Here is a 22,867-nt window from a genome sequence, read left to right as displayed (position 1 = left end):
CAAACTGTGACATCGCTTATTTTTCATAATTGAAAAAAAAAACTTTTTCTTCACGCTTTAAAAACCATAATATCTTTATTTGCGGAAAATCCCAGTATACTAAAACATTTTTAAGTACAGATGTTTGTTTCAAAATAATAAAACTCTAAGTATGTCATAATCTATACACAACATATTTATAGCGTAAAGACCTAACGGCCTTGAACACTATTGTAGATCTTCTATTTAATTACTCAACATCATATTTAAGTCTCCAACAATCTTAACATTGCTACATGTAGTGTATATAAATGGAATGTGTCAAGTTGGGAAACCTAGCGAGATACATAGAGTTTTCAATCCTACAATTTAATTAATCCATAATCAATAACCTGCAAAACCAATTGTTATCCAACAACACATCATAAATATCTATAAGTTGTTAGGGCTAACATCCTCACTCCTATCTAGGATCTCGGATCTCAAAGATATCTGAGGATCCTGAAACATATGTCATGATCTTGATTGTTATTATTATTATTTCTTAACAAAAAATTTAACAGCTATATTTCTTGCTTATTGCTCACATGTACAAAAATAGTGATCAACATAAGACTCATTCTCAACGAAGAAACGATTTCATCAGACTTAAGACCCGGAAATATCAAGTCAAACCAACGTGTTCATACTTATTCAAGAGGATCCCAAAAATATCGAATTTTAGTTATTTAGACTAGCCTATAAATACACATGTATTATGCACACTACACACAACTAGACTTATTGCAACATTTGTACTCGTATACTTACCTCCATTTATGTAACCCACATTTCAATCAATACAATTAAACAATAAAGGTGATTATTATCACCTCCCAAGGTTTTGGTTCGGAGATCCTAACAAGGATCAAGGGCTCCTTGTAAACCACTTATGCACTTTTGTTCTCAATTCAATACTTACTTTAACTAGAACACCACACCCTCTCATACAGTTTGGTTGAAAACACTTGATCAATTTTTTACCAAAACAATTTGGCGCCCATCATGGGGTTATGGTGTTCATAATCCTTGAAAATCCTATCTACACAACCAAACCTTTCTTCTCCCTTTATTCCTTCGAAAAATCTTCCACCCCCTCCGAGCGAACTCCCTAGTCAAAGAAAAACTTCTGATGTACCGAAGAAGAGCACCCCTCCAGTTTTTCCCGGATCCCTGGGATCCCAAGATCCTCCTGCATCGGTCTCCAATAATGAACTCTTCTCTATGATGAAGATGTTAACACATTAGGTGGATCAATAACAGGAAGAAAATAGAACACTGCTTAAGGAAGTGGAAAGGATAACGACAGAGATCTGTAAACTCCAGGATGTGACACCCTCGATCTTGCAACCAAGGATCCTGAATTTCGACAATACAGGATCCCTAGGGAAACATCCGGAATCGATAGCTCTAACATGCTTTGCTACCCCAACTGGGTGAGAAATCCCAAACATCCAAACTCCTGTGACCCATGATGTTAATGAAACCTTCAATACCCTTAATAACAGAAATATCAGTAACTTGGGATTGTGCATGTTCTTGATCTATAAGGCTCCTACCAAAGTCATCAATAAATTAGAAAGTATCCGGTGTAATTTCTTTGGGCGGGGGGGGGGGGGGTGAATTGGATAAAAGAAAATTTGTATGGGTTGCGTGGAAGAAGGTCTTAAACTCAAATATTAATGGAGGTTTTAGACTTCGAAGCCTTCAATCACTTAACCTAGTTATCCTATCAAAATGGTGGTGGTAGTTTAAGAAAGAAGAAGGGTCTTTATGGCACAATGTGTTAGAATCCATTCATGGTCCAAATGGGAAACTTGGATTTTGTCGGTCAGCTGCAGACAAAAAAGGAACATGGGGGGATGACCAACAACATCAATAAAGCTCTTAAATTCAGAAATATAAATCTTAGAAACATGTTTTATAGAACTTATGAAGGTTGGGAGTGGGGCCTCGAAGATGATGAGAAATTCACGATTTCTTCCATCCTAAAGCTTATAGATTGCCACACCCTTGAACGTTTGGATTATCATACTTACCCGAACAAGTCCACTCCCAAAAGAGCAAATGTACTGTTTTGGAGAACAAGGTTGGTTCGTTTACCAACCTTGGCGAATTTGACAGTGAGAAGTTCTCAAATCAGATCCATGCATTACTCTTTGTGCCATAGTTATGAGGAGACGAAGAACCACCTGTTTGCCTAGTGCTCGATGGCTAAGGAAGTTATCGCTATTATTAATATGTGGAGTCATGAGTTCCCAGCTGACAAGGTTATCATCGAAGTTATGTTCCAAACTATTCAGAAGAGGGATGCAAATAATAAGGATAAAAGCAACAGGGTTGGAATGATTCTATTGGCTTTCATATATGTTTTCTGGTGGTATAGGAACAACAAGATTTTCAAGGGCATGATCATGAATTGTAATTCCATTTTCTGGGAAATTAAAAACCACCTCCTTTTGTTGGATAAAAAGTATGGACTAATATCATAAAATTCCCATGTTTTTGCCACTAAATTGGCAAAAGCCCTAAATTTAATTCTTCATTGATTGCAGACATGATATTTTCATGGAATTATGAGAAAAGGGCAAAGTGTCGGTTTCACCGTTTTCAGCAGGTTACAAAGCAAAGAAAAATGATAGAGGTCAGTTGTTAGCTAGGTCAAGTCATTTCTCCTCTCCAACCTCAATCCTGCAACATGGTATCGTCCTCCAACATGCACACACAAGGGTACAATGAATAAGCTTTAAGGAATCGGTGTTCTGAAGATTTGAGATGCGAGTGTGATGAACGCGCCACTTTCTCAATCTCCAAAATTGTCGAGAATCCATGCAGGAAATTCAGGGGGTGTCCAAACTATCTAGTAATATCGACCTTAAGTTTTCTACTTTTTTTTCTCTTGAACTAGTATGAATAAGTGGTCATGTTGTATAGGACTCCAAAAAAATGCAATTTTGTATGGCTCGATCCACCACTGCCAAACACTTACTACAAGGAAACCATGTGGAAATTCCCTATGGATTTGAAGGAGGCTAAGAAGAACAAATCATTTGAAATGGAGATTTTGAAGCTTTCGGAGGAGGCCAAGAACAACAAAGCAGTTCAAATGGATATTTTAAACCTGTTGAAGGTAATGCTAATTATGATGGTCGTTCTTTTGGCGGTGGTAATTGTGATGGGTTTTATGCTTCACAATGTTGTGGTTAAAGCACTGTGAAGTTGTAAGCATTAGTTAGGTTCACGTGGAATAGTAGTAGTAGTTTAGATGTAATGGTTATTTGGTCAAGATAGACAGTAATTTGATGCATGTGTTATGTATGTCAATATTTTGGTGTTGTAAGAGATGACAACGATAATCCTAATGATAACAATGTATTATGTATTAGTAATGACAATAAATTTAACACATACCTATGAAAAAAATAACCAAATCTTGAAAATGTAACATCAAGCTACTTAAGAAACTAACCAAAACATGGAAGGTAACAACAATTATACTGATCAAGGCATATATATTGATAAGATAACATTCATATATCCAATGTCAATTTAAGTTAATAGCCCCAAAAAGGGAATGTACTTTCCAATTCTCATACAAACCACTACCATACCAGGTAGCCTAATTAGAACCAACTTCCAATTTATGGACAAGAATTGGAAGCTTGTTACCAAAATACAAGTGTACCAAAAGTAGAAGTTTACAAAAAGGGCAACTTATTTACTAATGCCCATTCTACTTATTCAACCCTTTAAACATAACTTCTTAATTGGTAAATGTTTACTAAAAGGGCAACTTATTTACTAATGCTCATTCTACCCATTCAAACTTTAAAACACAACTTCTTAATCTAAAACCCAAGGGGTTTTGGTAGAACCACCACCATCAGGATCTTGGACCATTTTCCTAAGCTTCGGTTTCCTAATTCTTTCAGAAGGATTCCTCTTTTTCACCTAATGGATATTGTAAGAACCAGGACCCAAGGGTAGCACTCTTTCTCCAACCTCTATATCTTCAACCTCTCCTTCCTTAGCCTATCTTTTTTTAATCTCTCTTTCCTCAACTTATCCATAACACTACAATATGGAAAACTAGTTAGTAAATCTACACGACCACTAGATTGAGAACCAGGAGGAGTACCATCTTGACCACCAACTTCAGAAATAGGAGGAGCACCATCTTGACCACCAGATCTAGAAACATGAGGTGCATAATCTTGACCACCAGATTCAAAAACAGGAGGAGCACCATCCCTTCTTGATATAGCAGGCCTAAGTGGAGGAAATTGGTCAAAGATAGGTTTTTGTTTCCTATCTTTTCCCAGGTCTTCAAATCCTCTTTTTTGGGACAGGAGGCTTAGTACTTCACCATTTGTGCATGAAACCTTATTATCCCCAAGCTCTTGGCAATTTCCACACCTCACAGTCCTAGGCACCTTTAACCTTTGTGAGGGGTATTTGGCATCTTATGATTCATATACATGCTTTACTCTCTTTACTTTGGGTCTTCCAGGCGTCCTTCTAACTAGGGGTGGTAATTGTTTAATAAAATCAGTCGTTGGCTACAAGTTGATGCAACCTACAAGTAATATGTTCTCCATATATGTGGCAACATAATTGTCCTTATAGAACCAAGAAGAAATGAACTTATTTGGATCTTTGTAGATGAATTTGATTGCAACTTGAACATGAACACATGGTATGCCAGACAACATCCAAAATTTGCAGGTGCAAGTGTGAGTGGCTAAATCCACCTTGTATCCATAATAGCAATGCCTTGTCTCAAACACATCCCCTTGACTTGACACCACTGTCCACAACCTACACAACAAACAAACAAACTACACACATAAACAATAAATACATAATACATGCACATTAAACAAACATTACCTCATATCCTTCCTGAACTCCTCAATCTTTAATAAGATGTTGGGCCCACAATTACCCCTCTATTTGGATACCTCTTCACCTTGATGATAAAACCTTTTTCATAAGGAAAATTCTTATTTCCTCAAGCATTGTAAGTAGAGGCTTCTTCTGCATTTCTTTGATCATGCCATTAAAACATTCTGAAATCCCATTCTCTACTACCTCACAAGCATAACCATGAGAAAAGAAGGCTATGCACAAGGCTTCAGGTTTCCTTTCCATAAGATAGTTGTAGCATGTTTTTATCATCTTCTCCATTATAGCAACAAAGTCCCCTTTCACTATACTCATAATAGCTTCCCAAAAAAATTCATCACCTCTAATCCTGTGTATTTCTTCTTGAAATTTTCAAAGATGTGTCTAGCACATTGTCTGTGCTCAACGTGGGGGAGTAGGTCTGCCACAACCTATAGAAGTCCTTACAATTAACAAAAAAACACATGCTGCAACTAATGACTATTACATAGACTAATGTATATTGTATACTGATATATATTATATGTACCATGTGTTGGTCTGAGATAACAACTAGTCCATTGCCAACACCAAGATCCAAATCAACAACCAATTTCTCAATAAACCAGGTCCAATTGTCCTTATTCTCATCATTCACAACTTCCCATGATATTGGGTAGACATGGTTGTCTGCATCTCTTCCAATAGCAGTTAGAATCTCCCCATTTATTTGTCCCTTCAAGATAGTACCATCTAGTCCTATAACCCTTCTGCAGCCTCTGTTCCATCCATCTCTGAAAGCCTTGAAGCCAACATAAATCCTCTTGAAATAGTTAAACCCAAGATTACTTTCTACTCCTACCAAGCAAGTTATACCCCGGATTAGTCAACCTAATTGCAATGGCATAGTTCCAAACGCTAGCATGATGGTATTCTAACTTCCCTTCTAGCACCCCATTATCGTATCCCCTGCTCTTTGGAATTCCTCAACAGTTACACTCACTAAAAACCTTTGTAGCACATCTGCTTGCATATCTAGAAATGTCATCTTGGGCTTCATGATTACATATTTCATGTAATGTTTAGCTATCCAATTGCTAGCAACTAAGGAACCGAAGTGATAATTCATAGCACATAAATGAATGTCATTATAGAATTTAATCTGGAATGTCCTTTTATTGTACTTCCATTCAGTTGCAATCCTAAAGGGACACTTTTTTTATTGTCACAAGTTCCACTTCCACACTTAGCTATAACCCTCACTCTATCATTTTTTCAAAATAAAGTTGGTATCCTCCATAGACTGCATAGTTTGTTAATGCAAAACTGAGTTGAGCAGGGGATACATAACAGTCTCCTAATCATGGCCTCATTTCTTTCCAGTCAACATTGGGATCATGCACCTTATACTCCACACCAACATCTTCATCGTCCTCATCTAAGTGGACATGCTCATTTTGTTGGCCACCAGGATTGTCTCCATCATCTACCATTCTATCAACACTTCTCCTTAAAATGTTTTCATCTTTGAATAAGTTAAGGAAATGGTCATCATATAGTTTTGAATGGATTTTGAAAGTTTCTTCAGAAAAATTCACGAAGCTAAAGTCAAATGCTTCATCACCGGAGTTGGGGTTTGGAAGGTAAGTCTTCTCAAGCACCTCAGGCTTCTTAGTTCCAGAAGTAGAAGCCATATGTTTTATAAAAAAACTAACTTGTTAGTCCATAGTTGGAACTCCATAACGAAGATAACCACCCACAAAACCCTTCACTTTCTTTATTTCCATATATGTACCTTTTTACTCCACGTTACTTCACCAATGATTTCAGAACTCAAAGATGCGAAATTGGGGACTGTGAAACCCTTCTTAGTGTGAAACCCTTCTCGAATGCATGAAAACACTTTCTCAGTGATGGTTCATGAAAGGTGATGGCTAGGAAATAGGTTTGAATTCGGATGGGGTAATATTTTAAGGAGAATGGTGAGTGAATAGTATAGGTAACCTGCTCATTACCGGCTATTCACTCCTAAGTGATAAGTAAACGAAAGTATTGTGTCCACATTCAATGAAAATTTTAATTCAGGGTTTTTGCTAATTTAGTGGCAAACACATAGGACTTTTTGCCAAGTTACAAAATATAGTTTTTTGTCATGGGATAGTTGGACCATCAGTCTCAATTTGCCTTGTATTTCATTTAATGCTCACTAGCATCTTGATCGTGTTGCTTTAATAAATTTCTCTATGACGTCCCATTTTGACAACAAAAAATTTTCAAATTTATTTAAGTAAATATTCTCAATTATAAATTTGTTATGGAGAAAACCGTGTATTCTAAATATATTTATAAAAATCAGAGAAATATTAAAGTGTGGAATCTTCATTGTTGTTGATGAATGTGTACAGTCACGCCTACGCCTTCCCATGATGACCGATGATACCTGAAACAATAAACAACTGGATAAACACAAAGCTTAGTGAGTTTCCCCCAAAATACCCCATATGATAAACATACTGACATGCATCGGGTCCACTCAGCCATTAGGCTAGAATACCCTGGGTTTGTTGGCCTATTGCCTAAACCCACCCGCTCTTCCCGAGCCTCTGTGCCTATGGCTTACAACCAGCCCGCACCGAGTATCCTGACCTACAACACAAAGTAGGACTGCCTCAACTCACTACTACCATATGTTGACATACAAACAATCAAGATCAAGTCAACACATAATACATGCAATCATCAATGATACAACTCACTACCGCCTACTAGTCCTCTCACAATATACAATCCTACTACCAACTAACCTCCATAGAATGCGTAACCATAAGTAACCATAGGAGAGATAGCCACCCAAACTGATGATCCTACTCTAGATCTACATCCAAACAAGGAAAAGGCAAGAAAGCCTAGATTAATAGTTCTCAGGCTATCCTACATGACTACGTAGGGCACTCTACTAGATTATAACTAGCAAGTACAGATAGACATACAGATCTACAGATCACTACCGCATAACAACATCCTAAATACTAGGATACAGATCTAACATATCACTACATCATATCAATATACCAACTACCATGATATATATCTAACAGGTCACTACATCATAACAACATCCTAAATACCAAGATACAGATCTAACAAGTCACTATAACGAAGCAACATATCAACTGCCAGGATACCGATCTACCAGGTCACTAGAACATGGAAACATACTAAATACCAACAATCTAGGGAATGCATATCCGTATGTACTCAAAGGTGAGATAGGCACCCGGACAAATAATCCTATTCTCGAGCCACATCCAAACTAGGAAAAGGCAAGAAAGCCTAGATCAAGAGTCCTCAGTCTATCCTACATGACTATATATAGTCCTTATGCCATCCTTCCACTAAAGATAACCAAAACTAGTAGGTTGAAATTGGTGCCTTTAACCCATGGGAACAATGAGGCAAAACTCACCTGAAATGAAGAAACCCAAGAACATTGTAATATGCTCCCTGCTACACTACTTGCTCATGTGGATCCACTAACATCAGAAACATATGAAATCTTAATCACCAATTAAAAGCCTCAAGTTTGACCGAAATTCAAACTTGTTCAAAAAGTCAACAGTCAACGGAGTCAACAAAATTCAAAGTCCAAGGCTGGTTGAGTACGCCCTGCGTTCTCAACTTACTCCCCGTGCACATGGGATGGCTTAGTATGCCCACCGTACAGAAATTATGCTCAGCGTACTCGAGCTGGTTCCATCCTTTCCATTAAGCACTTAATCCCTTAAGGACCTTTCATCCAAACTCAGATCTAGCCTCAAAACATTGTCTTAAGTCATAAAGTTTCCACCTTTATTACTTTCCATGGCTAGGGAAGGTCCAAAAGCTAAAACCCTAACTTATTAATCTATTAAGACATTACAACTTTTGCATGGAAGGGATATGAGGACCAAGATCACATTTTTATGGTTCCTAACAGCTCCATAATGGATAAAGTCTCCAACTTTATCCATTAGAATGGTCCCAACAAAGAAGATCTAGTCTTTAAGTCATAAAAGGACAAAAAGTGCATCTTTTTCAACTTAATCCATTAAGTCCAAGTCTCCAACCTTCGGATTTGAATCAGTATGATGTTTAGATGGATAAAGTTTCTAACTTTATCCATAAAAGGTCACAAACTTTCAAGATCTAAAGTTTATGCACTTAAAATGACCAAAAGATCATAACACCCTAAACTAGCTAGATTTAACAATTTCTTCATCAAGATTTATGTCTCCAGAAAAAAGATCAAGGTGAACAAGGTCTGGATCTACAAGCTCCAATGCAACCAACTCTTCTTCAATGAGTTCTTTCTTCTCCAAGGTGCACCAAGAACAATCCAAAGCACTTAAAACACCTTCTTTTTGCTCACAAGGATCAAAATAGGGTTATGGTTTCAAAAGAGGGTGTTGGAGAGGTGGAGGCTGAGAATGGAGTGGGTTTGGAGAAGTTAAGGAGCTTAAATAGGCCTCAAGCCATGAAAATAGGGTTTGGGCACTGATCGCGTACGCCTAGCGTACTAGGGATGCCCTAGTACGCTCAACGTATGCGACTAGACCAAAAATCACCATAACTACAAACGATCGTAACTTTTTCGTTCCAACTCTATTTTCAACATTGTTTATATCCATGGAAAAGGTGTTGAAGAGTTCTACAATATTATCTAAATATTTTGGGATAAAAACTTCTCGAAAAAAAAATCCATATTTTATGCAAGAACCTGGCCGGCCTATTCCCTTTTACCCTTCGGCCCAAAACACAATTCAAGGGTTAGATCTCTCGAACATCATCACCTCCTTCCACAAGGTCTAATATTTACCTCCTTAAGGCCCATAACTTTTACAAAATCAACTTCCGACCCACGACCCTAAATTAAGAATTGACAGGAAACAGGATGTTACAGTTCTCCCTCACTTAAATTAGATTTCGTCCTTGAAATCAACACTTGTTTCCACTTCATGATGCAACCCCTCACATCAACCAAACTAACTGAAAACCCGTAGATTTGATTGGCTCGAAACTTCCTCGGCCAAACGTCATCATGATAATCTCGCACATAAGTGCACCATCACGACGAGAACCAACTGGTTACATACCAAACTAGGTCATGCTCTTACTTGGCTCCGAAAAACCTGGTTAGCTATCTACAGACAACACTCATGCTTAAACTTGATCCACTGACCAACAAAAAAACTCGGGCCAACAAAAATTAACTAATCCTAACAGGTCTTCGGGCCATGACTCAGACCTCCAATCCCTAATCAAACAAGAACAGACAAGGAAGCCCTCATCACATCCCTCAACCTGGGCTCCTAACACCCTAGAGTCTAAAGCACAACCACAAACTACATATAATTCCACAAATAAAACTAATATGACTTGAAGGGGAATCCAATAGTTGGTGATGATCTTAACACGAAACTGAAATATTCAACAGCTGCACAAAAGTCTTGAACTTGGAGAAATCTGACTGAGAACCGTACCTTGGAATAAGGTGTTCCTGCTACGAGGTTCCACTCTCCCTTACTTGAATTATACTGGAATTTGAAAACTTCACAATCCTTTGGTCCCCTGCTACTTGATCTCAACCATTGATATCCATACACACAGGAGAATCTAAATCCTCACAACATTCACAAATTCCATCACGCATACAATCGATTACAAGATAATTAATCCATTCATAATAATAATTCATTTAAAATAGAGAGAACAAATCAATTTCATTCAATTGATCATCCAAGGTTACAACCGAACTTCCAAACATAAACATGAATTACAAATAAATACCAATACTACATCAATTGTTAAATAGAAGAACTGCTAACTCACATATCGGTCTCCGGGACACCAAGCGTTCCAAGACGACTGTTGGGTAACTGCCAAGATAGGGGTGAGGGATCCAATACCTTACCAAAAATGAGAAAAGGAAAACGAGCTCTATTGTGAATTTCCTGGCTGCAACAGAAACAAACCCACACACTTCGCCTGCAATCTCTACCAAAATGACCCTCCTCTCTACACCTGTGACATACAAAAGATTTTCATATCCCTTCAGCTGATCCCGAACTCCAGTCGGCAGACTTGAATAGCTTTGCTATAGGTTAGGACTGAACTGGAGCCTGACACTGATCCCTTGCTTGGTTGTCTATCTCAATCTTTCGCATCCTCGCGACATCCTGAAGCTTAGCGATGGTACTATATCGGTGGGTAGACACAAACTGCCGAATATCCGTCTTGAGCATACTCAGGTACCAAGTCATCCGAGCCTACTCAGAGGCAGCAAATTCAGGGTAGAAGAGAGCCTTCTTCGTAAACATCTTAGTGATCTCCGTCACCGTCTCAATAGTTTGCCTCAAATCCAAATACTCATGAGCCAACCTCTCCCTCTCCACCAAGGGAACATAACTCGCACATAACATCTTCGAAAAGGACTCCCAAGTAACAATAAATCTCTGCTCAAAAGAGTAAGCACTAGTCACCAATCTCCACCAATGCCTTGCCTCCAACCTGAGATGGTTCATGGCGTACTTGACCTTATGTTCAGCAAGGCAAAAGCTTGTAAAGAAACAACCTTCCACATTAGACAACCATATCATTGCTACAATTAGGTTCCCGACCCCATCAAACTCCGAAGGCTTTGTATTGTCGAAGTCACGATACAAGAAAGAACTATCCCCTCGAATCCCTGCCGCAGAAACACCGCAGTGGTTATAGCAATACCAACATCCGAAAGAGCAGAATACAGATCATTAAAAAGCTCAATCATGGCAGTCTTGATAGACCCAAACATCTCCGACATAGACCTCCGAACAGAAGAAACAACCTCAGTTGCGATGATCTCTCGAATCTGATCATCAATCAACCCTAGCCTATCCTAGCCACTCGCTCTTGACACGGAACCAGATCCTCTCGTAACCACCATACTAAAAATATACCAAGAAAAGATCAGACATCATAACACAATGCTCAACACACCAGGCCCTACTCTTATTAGTTCCTTAGTAGCCTCGAAATTCCTCATGAATCCCAAACGAATCCTGTGCTTTCAGTAGTACGGGCCCATACTACCTTCCACACCTATCCGTAGTCGATTCAGAATTCAGCCCAAGGTCCTAAGTCATTGCACTAGACCACTCCTAGGTATGCTAACACCCACTTCTCCTACGAGCTACAACTAACTTCTTAAGCACTCCTCCTAGGATTACCCTCGCTCCCGCACCACAGATTGCTTTTGTGCATGCTTGTTGTACACAATACAAGATTAGATAGATTGTCGAATAATTGAATCTGCCCTAAGTCCACAATTAAACATGGAACATGAAGTAAGTCTAAGTCGATCATTCTAAGGCTATTCAATCTCGACCATATACAACTAATCAACATACACGCATCAATCACAAATCAAGTAATATATATCAAGCAAGAAACCCCCTATATCTTACAACATCACAAAAATTAGGCATTTATATCCAACAGTTCCTAAAAGAACCTTAGCTTATCCACTAGCTAAGTCGCTCAAACCAGGGCTCTGATACCAACTTGTAACGTCCCATTTTCACATCCAAAAATTTTCAAATTTACTTAAGTAAATCTTCCCAATTATAAATCCGTTATGGAGAAACCTATTTATTCCAAATACATTTATAAAAATCAGAGTAATATTAAATCACATAATATTAATTGTTGTTGATGAATGTGTACAGTCAAGCCTTCGCCTTCCCATGATGACCAATGATACATGAAACAATAAACAAATGGGTAAGCACAAAGCTTAGTGAGTTTCCCCAAAAATACCCCATATGATAAACATACAAGCATGCATCAAGTCCAATCAACCATCATGTTGGAATACCTAGGGTTTTTTGGCCTACCGCCTCAACTCAACTGTTCTTCTTGAGCCTCCGTGCCTACGACTTACAGTCGACCCGCACTGGGTATCTTAGCCTACATCACAAATCAGGACCGCCTCGGCCCACTACCACCATATGTGTAACATTCAAGTTATGGTAAGTTTCATTTTTAGCCCCTAATGCAAATTTCTTTCAAAATTGTTCCCTTGGTTAGTACGCAACGTACTCATTAGGTACGCTTAGCGTACTAGCCATAATTTGGTCACGAGACTTAACCACATATGCGGGGCGTACGTGGAGTACGCATGACGTACGTGAGTTTGAGACAAACCCTAATTTTTAGGGTTTGCACCCTATTTAAACCTCATTATAGCCTCATTTGGTCATGTTTAGCCAGCCTCCACCTTTCCCTTTCCCAAAAACAAAACCCTAGAGTGATTTGGTGTACATTTTTTGCTTGATAAAGGGATTTTGGCGTCTTAAGGTGAAGAAGAAGAAGAGTAAACTCTTGAGTTAGTTGATTGAGCTTGTGGATCCAGGATCACTTCCACTTTTGCAAGCCTTTTGAGGTAAAAAGCTTATGCCTTTGTGCTCTTCTATGTTAGATCTAGTTCATGGAACATTTGTGCATCTTTTGAGTCCTTTGTATTAAAGGATAGCTTTTGATCTACTGCAGGGGAAATGGATGCTAGATCTTAGCTCCATTCAGTCCCTAAGTTCATAAAAATGCCAACTTTATGGAGTATTTGGACCCATGCATGTATTAAAACATTTGTTAAGCACTTTTTGAGCTATTAAGCCCCATTAAGCTATGCATGTATGTAAAGTTGCCAACTTTACGTGATAAGTGGCCTCTAGGGATCAGATCTATAAGTTTGGAGGAAAGGCTTAACCAATTAAGTGCTTAATAGAGTAGGATGGCATATTGAGGAGTACATTGGACGTACCCAGTTGTTACGCTGCGTGTACTAGCCCCAAAAGGAGTACGCTAAGCGTACGAGCTGAGTACGCCTCGCGTACTCAGCAGATGGGCCTTGGACTTGATGTTTTCGGTATTGGGGCAATGTTTGGGCTTCTTTTTTTTGGGCCTTATTGAATCATTAGACTTTTGTGTTGGACTTTAAAATAGCATGTTGGGCTTCCTTGGATTTTAGGCCCATGATGGGTTTGGGCCTAATTTGAAAGATTGGGCCATAATTGGGCCTTGGGTTGCCAAGTAGAGTTTGGGGCTTCATAGTAGTTGAATTGGGCATTAGCCTTGGGCCAACTTGGATAAAGGGCAAAATGGTATTTTTCCCTGGTTATGGGCCTAATAGATTAGACTTATGGTTATGGATTGGGATCCAATTATTAATTGGATGTTATTGGTATTTATTGTGTGGGGATTTGTCGGACCAGCATGCAGAGATTTATCTGAGTGATTCAGGAGTTTGAGGTGAGTTTCCTCACCATTTTTAGCAGGTCGAAGGCACTAATGTCTGCCCATGGTTGATATGTTAGGATGCTAGAAGTCTCTGTGACTCTTGCATCTCTATGTGCATGTATTCTTACTGGGCGGGGCCCATTGGTTATTTTGTATGTTATTACTTGTTATACTTGTATGTTTGTATGTTGAGCGGGGCCCGTTATGCGAGTTAGGGCAAGGCCCATTATATTCAGTGGGAGGAACCCTTTATGTGAGTTAGGGTGAGGCCCGCTATACTTAGTGGGCAGGGCTCGTTATGCGAGTTAGGGCGAGGCCCGTTATACTCAGTGGGCGGGGTCCGTTATGCGAGTTAGGGTGGGGCCCATTATATGTTTGATATGTGTGGTATGTGGTATTTAGGGGAACTCACTAAGTTTCGTGCTTATGGTTTTCAGTTTATGTTTCAGGTACTTCTAGAGCAAAGGGGAAGAGCTTGGGGTGATCCCAGTGCACACACTATCATGTTTCACATTCTTATGATTACTCCGATGTTTTATGATCTAGATGATACATTTTGATTTGCTATGGTTATTATGATATTTGGATAATCGTTTTAGTTATTTAAAAATTGAAAATTTTTTGTCTATATTTTTGGGACGTTACAATATGTCAACATATAAACATTCAAGGATCAAGTAGGGACATAATACATGCAATCATCAATCATAAAACTCACAACCGCCTACTAGTCCTCTCATATCATCCAGTCCCGCAACCAACTAACCTCCACATAATGCGTAACCATAAGTAACCATAGTGAGATAGCCAACTGAACATAAAATCTTACACTAGATCTACATCAAAACAATGAAAAGGCAAGAAAACCTAAATCAAAAGTTCTTAAGCTATTCTACATGACTACGTACAACCCTTAGGTCACTCCACTAGATGATAATTAACAAGTATAGATATGCATACAGATCTACAGATCACTACCACATAGAAACATCCTAAATACCAAAATATAGATATAACAGATCACTACAACATACAAACATACAAACTACGAGGATACAGATCTAACAAGTCACTACAACATAACACACATCCTAAATACCAGGATACAGATCTAATAGATCACTACATCATAACAACATACCAACTACCAGGATACCGATCTACCAGGTCACTACAACATGGAAACATACTAAATACCAAAAATCTAAGGAATGCATAACCGTATGTACTAAGAGGTGAGATAGACACCCGAATAGATAATCCTACTCTCGAGCCACATCCAAACAAGGAAAAGGCAAGAAAGCCTAGATCAAGAGTCATCAGTCTATCCTACATGACTATATACAGTCCTTATAGCATCCTTCTACTAAAGATAACCAAAACTAGTGGGCCGGCATTGGCGCCTTTGACCCACATGTACAATGAGGCAAAACTCACCTGAAATGAAGAACCCCGAGAACATTGTGATACATTCCCTGCTACACTACTTGCTCCCATGGATCCACTAACATCAGAACCATATAAAATCTTAATCACCAATCAAAACCCTCAAGTTTGACCTAAAGTCAAACTTGGTCAAAAATTCAACGGTCCAGGGAGTCAAAAAAATTCAAATTCTAAGGCTGGTTGAGTACGCGCTGTGTACTCAACGTACGCCTCACGTACATGGGATAGCTTAGTACGCCCAACGTACAAAAATTACACTTAGCGTACTTGAGTCGGTTCTATCCTTTCCATTAAGCACTTAATCCCTTAAGGACTTTTCACCCAAACTCATATCTAGCCTCAAAACATTGTCTTAAGTCATAAGGTTTCCACCTTTATGACTTTCCATGGCTAAGGAAAGGTCCAAAAGCTAAAACCCTAACTTAATAATCCATTAAGACATTACAACTTTTGCATTGAAGGGATAGGAGGACCAATATCACATTTTTATGGTTCCTAACAACTCCATGATGGATAAAGTTTCCAACTTTATCCATTAGAATGGTCCCAACAAACAAGATCTAGTCTTTTAAGTCATAAAGGGACCAAAAGTTCATATTTTTCAACTTAATTCATTAAGTCTAAGTCTTCAACCTTCAGATCTGAATCAATATACTGTTTAGATGGATAAAGTTTCCAAATTTATCCATAACAAGGTCACAAACTTTCAAGATCTAAACTTTATGCACTTAAAGTGATCAAAAGCTCATAACACCCAAAACTAGCTAGATCTAACAATTTCATCATCAAGATTCAAACTTTATACCTCCAGAAGAAAGATCAAGATGAACAAGGTCCAAACAAGTTCCAATACAACCAATGCTTCTTTAATGAGTTCCTTCTTCTCCAAGGTGCATCAAGAACACTCAAAAGCACTTAAAAACACTTTCTTTTTTGCTCACAAGGCTCAAACTAGGGTTAGGGTTTCAAGAGAGGGTGTTGGAAAGGTGGAGACTGGGAATTGAGTGGGTTTGGGGAAGTTAAGGAGCTTAAATAAGGCTCACACCATGAAAATAGGATTTGGGCACTGATCACGTACACCCAACATACTAGGGATGCCTTAGTACGCCCATCGTACTCCTCGTACGCCCAACGTACGTGGCTAGCCCAAAAATTGCCATAACTTCAAACGATCGTAACTTCTTTGTTCCAACTCCTTTTTCAACCTCTTTATATCGATGAAAAGGTGTTAAAGAGCTCTACAATGTTATCTAAATATCTTGAGCTAAAAATATCTTGAACAAAAATCCATATTCATGCAAGAACCTGACCTATGACTTTTCCATTTTTACCCTTCGGCCCAAAACACAATTCAAGGTTTAGATCTCTCAACCATCATTACCTCCTTCCATAAGGTCTAATATTTACCTCCTTAAGGCCTAAAGCTTTTACCCCATTCGACTTATGGGCCACGACCCTGAAATATGAAATGACGGGAAACAGGATGTTACATTCTTGATGTTAAAAAAACTTATTCGTACAATTTTTAATCATCTAATATTAAAATCACCCTCGTTATATACATGATCATAGGGGAAATGCTACTATAGCACAAATATCTTTTATGTTTGGTCCGATTTGACCAACCATGTTATTTTTTGCATAATTGACCATTAACCTTTTACTATAGATGTCAATTATACCACCGTGACCGTTTGTAGAAGATTTCCCAGTTTCTAATACCATTTGTCATTTATTTTATGTTTAAAGACTTAATGATGTGTATATTTGGTCCACATCATTTTAATGAGATATATTAAATCAACCCTTTACTTCACTCGTCTCCTTCCTGTCGACCTCATTTCCTCTACGAGAAGTAAACGACTAGTCAAGAGTTAGGGTTTTCAAAGTTGCTTAAGATCGAGGTAGCAGTGCTGTCGATCGACTTCTAAATGAAGCTATGAGCAAAAATGACATAACCTAATGATGGACAAGTTGGACTGTTTGCGATAGTGGAACTAAATTACCAAGGTGTATTTACTCATACTCCTTTGTCTTACTTGGGGGGAGTGAAAAGCTCCTTCGGTAATGTTGATTTTTCTTTTATGACTTATTCTCATTGTGTCACTTTCCTAAAACGTTTCATGAATGAGGAGATTAAAAAACTTTACTACTGTGAACCAGAAAAAGGTTTATGTGATGACATTCGACCTCTTTTTGATGATGTAGATTATGTTGCTTTTATTTTTGATGCATATGACACACATGACATAATTTCTATTTATGTTGACCATGATGGGGATGGAATTGGGGGGGGGAGGTTTGATGAAGAACATAATGAAGTTGATGATAACGACTCCTGTGTTGATGGTATGGAAAATGGAGACAATCTTAGGGATGTGGAAGTTGAGCACATGTTCCTTCTCTGCTAAGACTTCATTATCCAAGTTCATCACCACCTCCTTCTCCTTTGAAAGTAGATACTCCTGCTCGTGTACTTTTGTTCTCAACATGACCAACTCAACAAGTTCTTCCTTCATATTCAGCTTCTCCTTTAAAGACCTGATTAAGCTTTTATAGCAACCTTCAGGTAGTTCGTCATCCTTCCACATAAAGTAATCTCACTTTTTCAATTGTGTCTGCAAATGAAGCGATGTACACGATCATCACATATTTGATGGTTACGTAACTAAAGTACACGATAAGGAAGTAAACAAAGTTGCATAAAGTCATAAAAACCACTGTCATTCTACTATTCGTTTAAGTGTTAGGGTTTCTAACTATAATCCTACACATTTTAAACATTATAAAATTAGACATTACTTTGAAATTATTAACGAAATCGACAACTAGGCTATTCTGACAATTCCAGAATTGGTGACCAGGATTGTGGTACTTCAAGCTAGTTCTTTCCTTGGCGGGCTTATCACACCCACACATGTTTGCACTACTGGACGAGTGTCGGAAGTTGGTGATCTGCAGATGTGGGTTTCTGGATGAGGAAATCGAAGAGGAAGAAGCCATTAATTGAAACTCAAGTTTGTTTGGGAAGCTTTATGTAAAGGGAAACAAAGATATTAGGGGTGATCCAAAAGAGGTAGCTATCTTTTGTTTAAATACCGGGCCATTGACTAAGTATTCCACGTGTAGTCAACAATACATGGTAACTTCCGATCTCTTTCCTACACTTTGAATGCCAGGTAAGTTTCTTAACCGGAAAACCTTCTACAAACAGTCAGAGTGGTATAATTAACATCCACAGTAAGATGTTAATGGTCAATTATGCAAAAAAAATAGCATGGTTGGTCAAATCGGACCAAACATAAAAGATAATCGTACTATTGTAGCATTTTCCCCATGATCATATATTGAGAATGGAAACACTTTCGAGAATCGTTGGTTTCATTTGGTTTAGATAATACCACACATAACAAGTTAAATTACAAAATAAAACCTGAATATTCAACTTCCAAAATCAATTAGCCTAATTGAGGAAAGGGAAAATAAATATGTATATATTCATATTTTTGCCAAAATGGGTTAAACAGTTGTTATAAATAAGTGAGAACCAAAAGGTGACCATCTTAAATTCTTAATTGGTATCGATTGCTACAACGTGCGAGGGTTTCTACGCTTAACATCGTCTTCTTCTGTTCATATCGTTTCTCTATATATTCTCAACTTCTTCAACTCATTTTCATTTTCAATAAAAAGAGGAAACCCCAACCGCTTTCTGGATTGGTCCTCGATTCAAGGGCTCATATTCATTCCGAGGTCCATTCAGGTATGTAATTCCTCAATGTACACAAACTGTATCTGTAAATTGTAATTGTCTGCATATATGCAGTTGAATGATACGTACAGATCGTTGCCCCGATTCTTAGGTCTTTTTATTGATTGTTTTGTTACATTCGTTTTTGGTGAGAAACCGTTCTATCTCTCTCGGATTGTGGTAAATAATAGTAATTATTTAACTTTAGATCCAGATATTGGTTTGTTCTTGTTTGAATTAGTTAGCGCTCCGATTGCGTGATTCCCGGTTACTTGATTCTCAGTAAACAACTTTGATTCGATAATGTCACCTGCTTAAATCGTTTAGTCACAACATTTTACAATTGCAGGAGAGGATAAATGTTGGAATAAGGAAGAGTGTATGTAGATCTGTAGAAAGGGTTTCGTGAAGAAGAAAGTTTTCAAAATTTAATTAATTTTTTTCATGTTGTATGTTCTGCAGATATCGGTCTGAAAAGGCAATGTTATTGGATTAAGAACCAGAATTTATCTTATCGATGAAAGGAGGAGGAGGCTACTTCTATGGGCTGAAGATGAGGCAGCTCTCTCTCTTCTTCATCGTTTTTGTTTGTGCATCGATTGTAGTCTGGAATTGGGAAAAAACCCCTCGTCTCACAACTTTGCTTCCACCTCATGATCAAACATTACATATCTTTCCAGGTTTGATTTCCTATCTACCTCTCTTCTTTTAGTTTCTTTATCCTCCTTTAAATCAAATCCATGGACTTTCCTATGCAAATCTGAACCATATTCTTATCTTCCTGATCTTCATTTCTAGTATAAGAGGGGGGAGTTTTATAAATAACTTTTCAGAAGATGTTTTTGAAACCTTTTCTTTGTTGAAATTTGTGATGTCAGATGAATTGAAAAGGGAAAGGGAACATGTCACCGAAGTAAAACAAGACTTTAAGGAAGATAAACCAGTCGTTAATATTCTCCCACCATCACTTTCAACAAATACAGCATCTTTGAACACTCGACAAGATGAATCCCCAACAACTCACGAAAACCACCATGGTAAAAATACTCATTCTTTTCTCCACTGGGATTAACAAACTAAAGTCTGATTTTATAAAATATGTCATTGGATCTTATTGTTCATGTTACATGGATGCAGAGAGCAATGCTATTATTGAAAAATCCATTTCTGAAGGAGATGATGACTCAAAACCATTTAAACCACAGTTAATAGCTTCAGTGACCTCCCATACAACAGAGTCAGCTGTGACAGAAGAACACATTGACACTCCAATGACTAATGTAGAAAAGCAAGGTTTGTCTTACTTTTTTTTTTTTTTTTTTTCATTTCAAAGTCTAATAAATTATATAGAACAATAAAGATGATACTTCTTAAAGGAATGAGTGCATAAACATTCTTTCTTGATTTGGAAAGGAGAGAACCAAATCTGGAATACAACTAACCAACTTACATAATAATACTGATTTTTAATACTCATTAATGCTTCTTGAATACTCTTTAAACATCAAGACTCATGTTACATATTTTTACATCTCATTACTTTCTTGACAATTCCATTTTACACCAATTCCAATTCCAGCCTGCAACTTGGGAAAAGGAAAGTGGATTCCTGCTGATAACAGACCTCTGTATTCCGGATTTGGTTGTAAACAATGGTTATCCGGAATGTGGGCTTGTCGCTTGACACAGAGAACTGATTTTGGATACGAGAAGCTCAAATGGCAACCAAAAGATTGCAAAATTGACGATTTCACAGGACCTGAATTCCTCAAAAGGTAAACAAAACAAGCAAAGATTCGATTCCAGTTTTACATCTAATCAAAACCACGGTTTAACTGATTCCAATGACACATATTCCATTCCATTTCCAGAATGCAGGATAAAACCCTAGCTTTCGTCGGCGATTCCTTGGGGCGACAACAGTTCCAATCTCTGATGTGCATGGTAACAGGCGGCGAAGAGATGCCGGATGTAGAAGACGTCGGAACGGAATACGGTTTAATCAAAGCCGAAGGGTCAACCCGACCCGACGGATGGGCTTACCGGTTCCCAACCACCAACACCACCATCCTCTACTACTGGTCCGCAAGTCTCTGCGATATTCAACCCGTTGACCCGACAAACCACGCCACCGACTACGCCATGCACCTCGATCGCCCACCGGCGTTCCTCCAACACTTCCTCCACAAAATCAACGTCCTCGTTCTCAACACCGGCCATCACTGGAACAGAGGAAAACTCAACGCCAACAAATGGATCATGTACGTGAACGGAAAACCTAACACGAATAGAAAAATTGCCGACATCGGAGGCGCTAAAAACTTCACGATCTACAGCGTCGTGAGATGGGTGAACTCCGAGTTGCCAAAATACCCGGGATTGAAGGCGTTCTTGAGGTCGATTTCACCTAGGCACTTCTTCAACGGCGAATGGAACACCGGCGGCACTTGTGACAGTACAACGCCGGGGACATTGGAGGTGGTGCAAGAGGAATCTAGTGATCCGGTGGCTGCCGGAGCTGTGAAGGGGACGGAGGTTAAGTTATTGGATATAACGGGGTTGTCGTTGGTGAGAGAGGAAGGTCATATATCGAGATATTCCATGCGAGCAGCTCCCGGGACGCAAGATTGCTTGCATTGGTGCTTACCTGGAGTGCCTGACACGTGGAATGAAATCCTTTTTGCACAAATTTGAGATAATATATGTAGTTTTTATTCCCCCTTTTTTTTTTTTTTTTTTTTTAAATGTATAATTATTAGTATGTGGGAGATGTAATTAAAAGCAGAGTTTGTTGTTTTTGATATGAAAGAGGGAGAATATTTTATATGTTGTATTTGGTGTATGTTTTTTGTACCCAAGTAATTAAACCCATTAATACATTATACGTAAATGTCTTGTTAATTACTATCTAATGACTATAATCGATGCAAAAACTACTACATCATATCATTTTTTATATTCCATTCCACTATTAATTTTTCCTATAATATATTGAATTTTATGAAGTTCAATTAAAAGTTATAAAAGCTAATTTTTAATATATATATTTAAGATTGAATTTTATGAAGTTCAATTAAAAGTTATAAAAGCTAATTTTTAGTATATATATTTAAGATTGGTAAATTTTTTTTTGACAATTGAATTCAAAATCCATTGAAATCAAAATCATTGAAAGATATCATAGATTTTCATCAATTTAATGGCAACTTGCCACGTCATTCATTTTGAGGTTTTAAAGGTTTTAAACAGTTTCAAAAACTGTTTGACTGGGCCAGGATTTTTGATAAAGGACAAAAGCTTCGTTGATTGGGCTTTGATCAGGTTAGTTCGAATCCGAACTTGTGCATCTTTAATTTAATTTATGTTTTCTAAAAAAATGTAATCTACTCTTTTAGTTCTCTATAATTTGGTTTGTACACTTCTAATTAGAAAGGGAAAACTGAACCTCATGACTGG

The 22,867-nt window shown here is 38.1% G+C and overlaps 1 protein-coding gene across 1 annotated transcript; it reads left to right on the top strand.

Moving 5' to 3' along the window:
• The first annotated feature begins 19,240 nt into the window (after positions 1–19,240).
• Positions 19,241–22,318, top strand: LOC111892535 (protein trichome birefringence-like 16). The gene is made up of 6 exons (XM_023888587.3): positions 19,241–19,423; positions 19,874–20,091; positions 20,290–20,448; positions 20,549–20,704; positions 20,991–21,186; positions 21,283–22,318. Exons 2-6 carry the CDS (start codon positions 19,929–19,931, stop codon positions 22,103–22,105), a joined length of 1,497 nt encoding a protein of 498 aa, XP_023744355.1. The 5' UTR covers positions 19,241–19,423; positions 19,874–19,928; the 3' UTR covers positions 22,106–22,318.
• The last annotated feature ends 549 nt before the right edge of the window (positions 22,319–22,867 follow it).

This window comes from Lactuca sativa, chromosome 5 (genome assembly GCF_002870075.4).
Source record: "Lactuca sativa cultivar Salinas chromosome 5, Lsat_Salinas_v11, whole genome shotgun sequence".
Lineage (NCBI taxonomy): Eukaryota > Viridiplantae > Streptophyta > Magnoliopsida > Asterales > Asteraceae > Lactuca > Lactuca sativa.
This window is presented reverse-complemented; position numbering and strand designations above follow the sequence as displayed.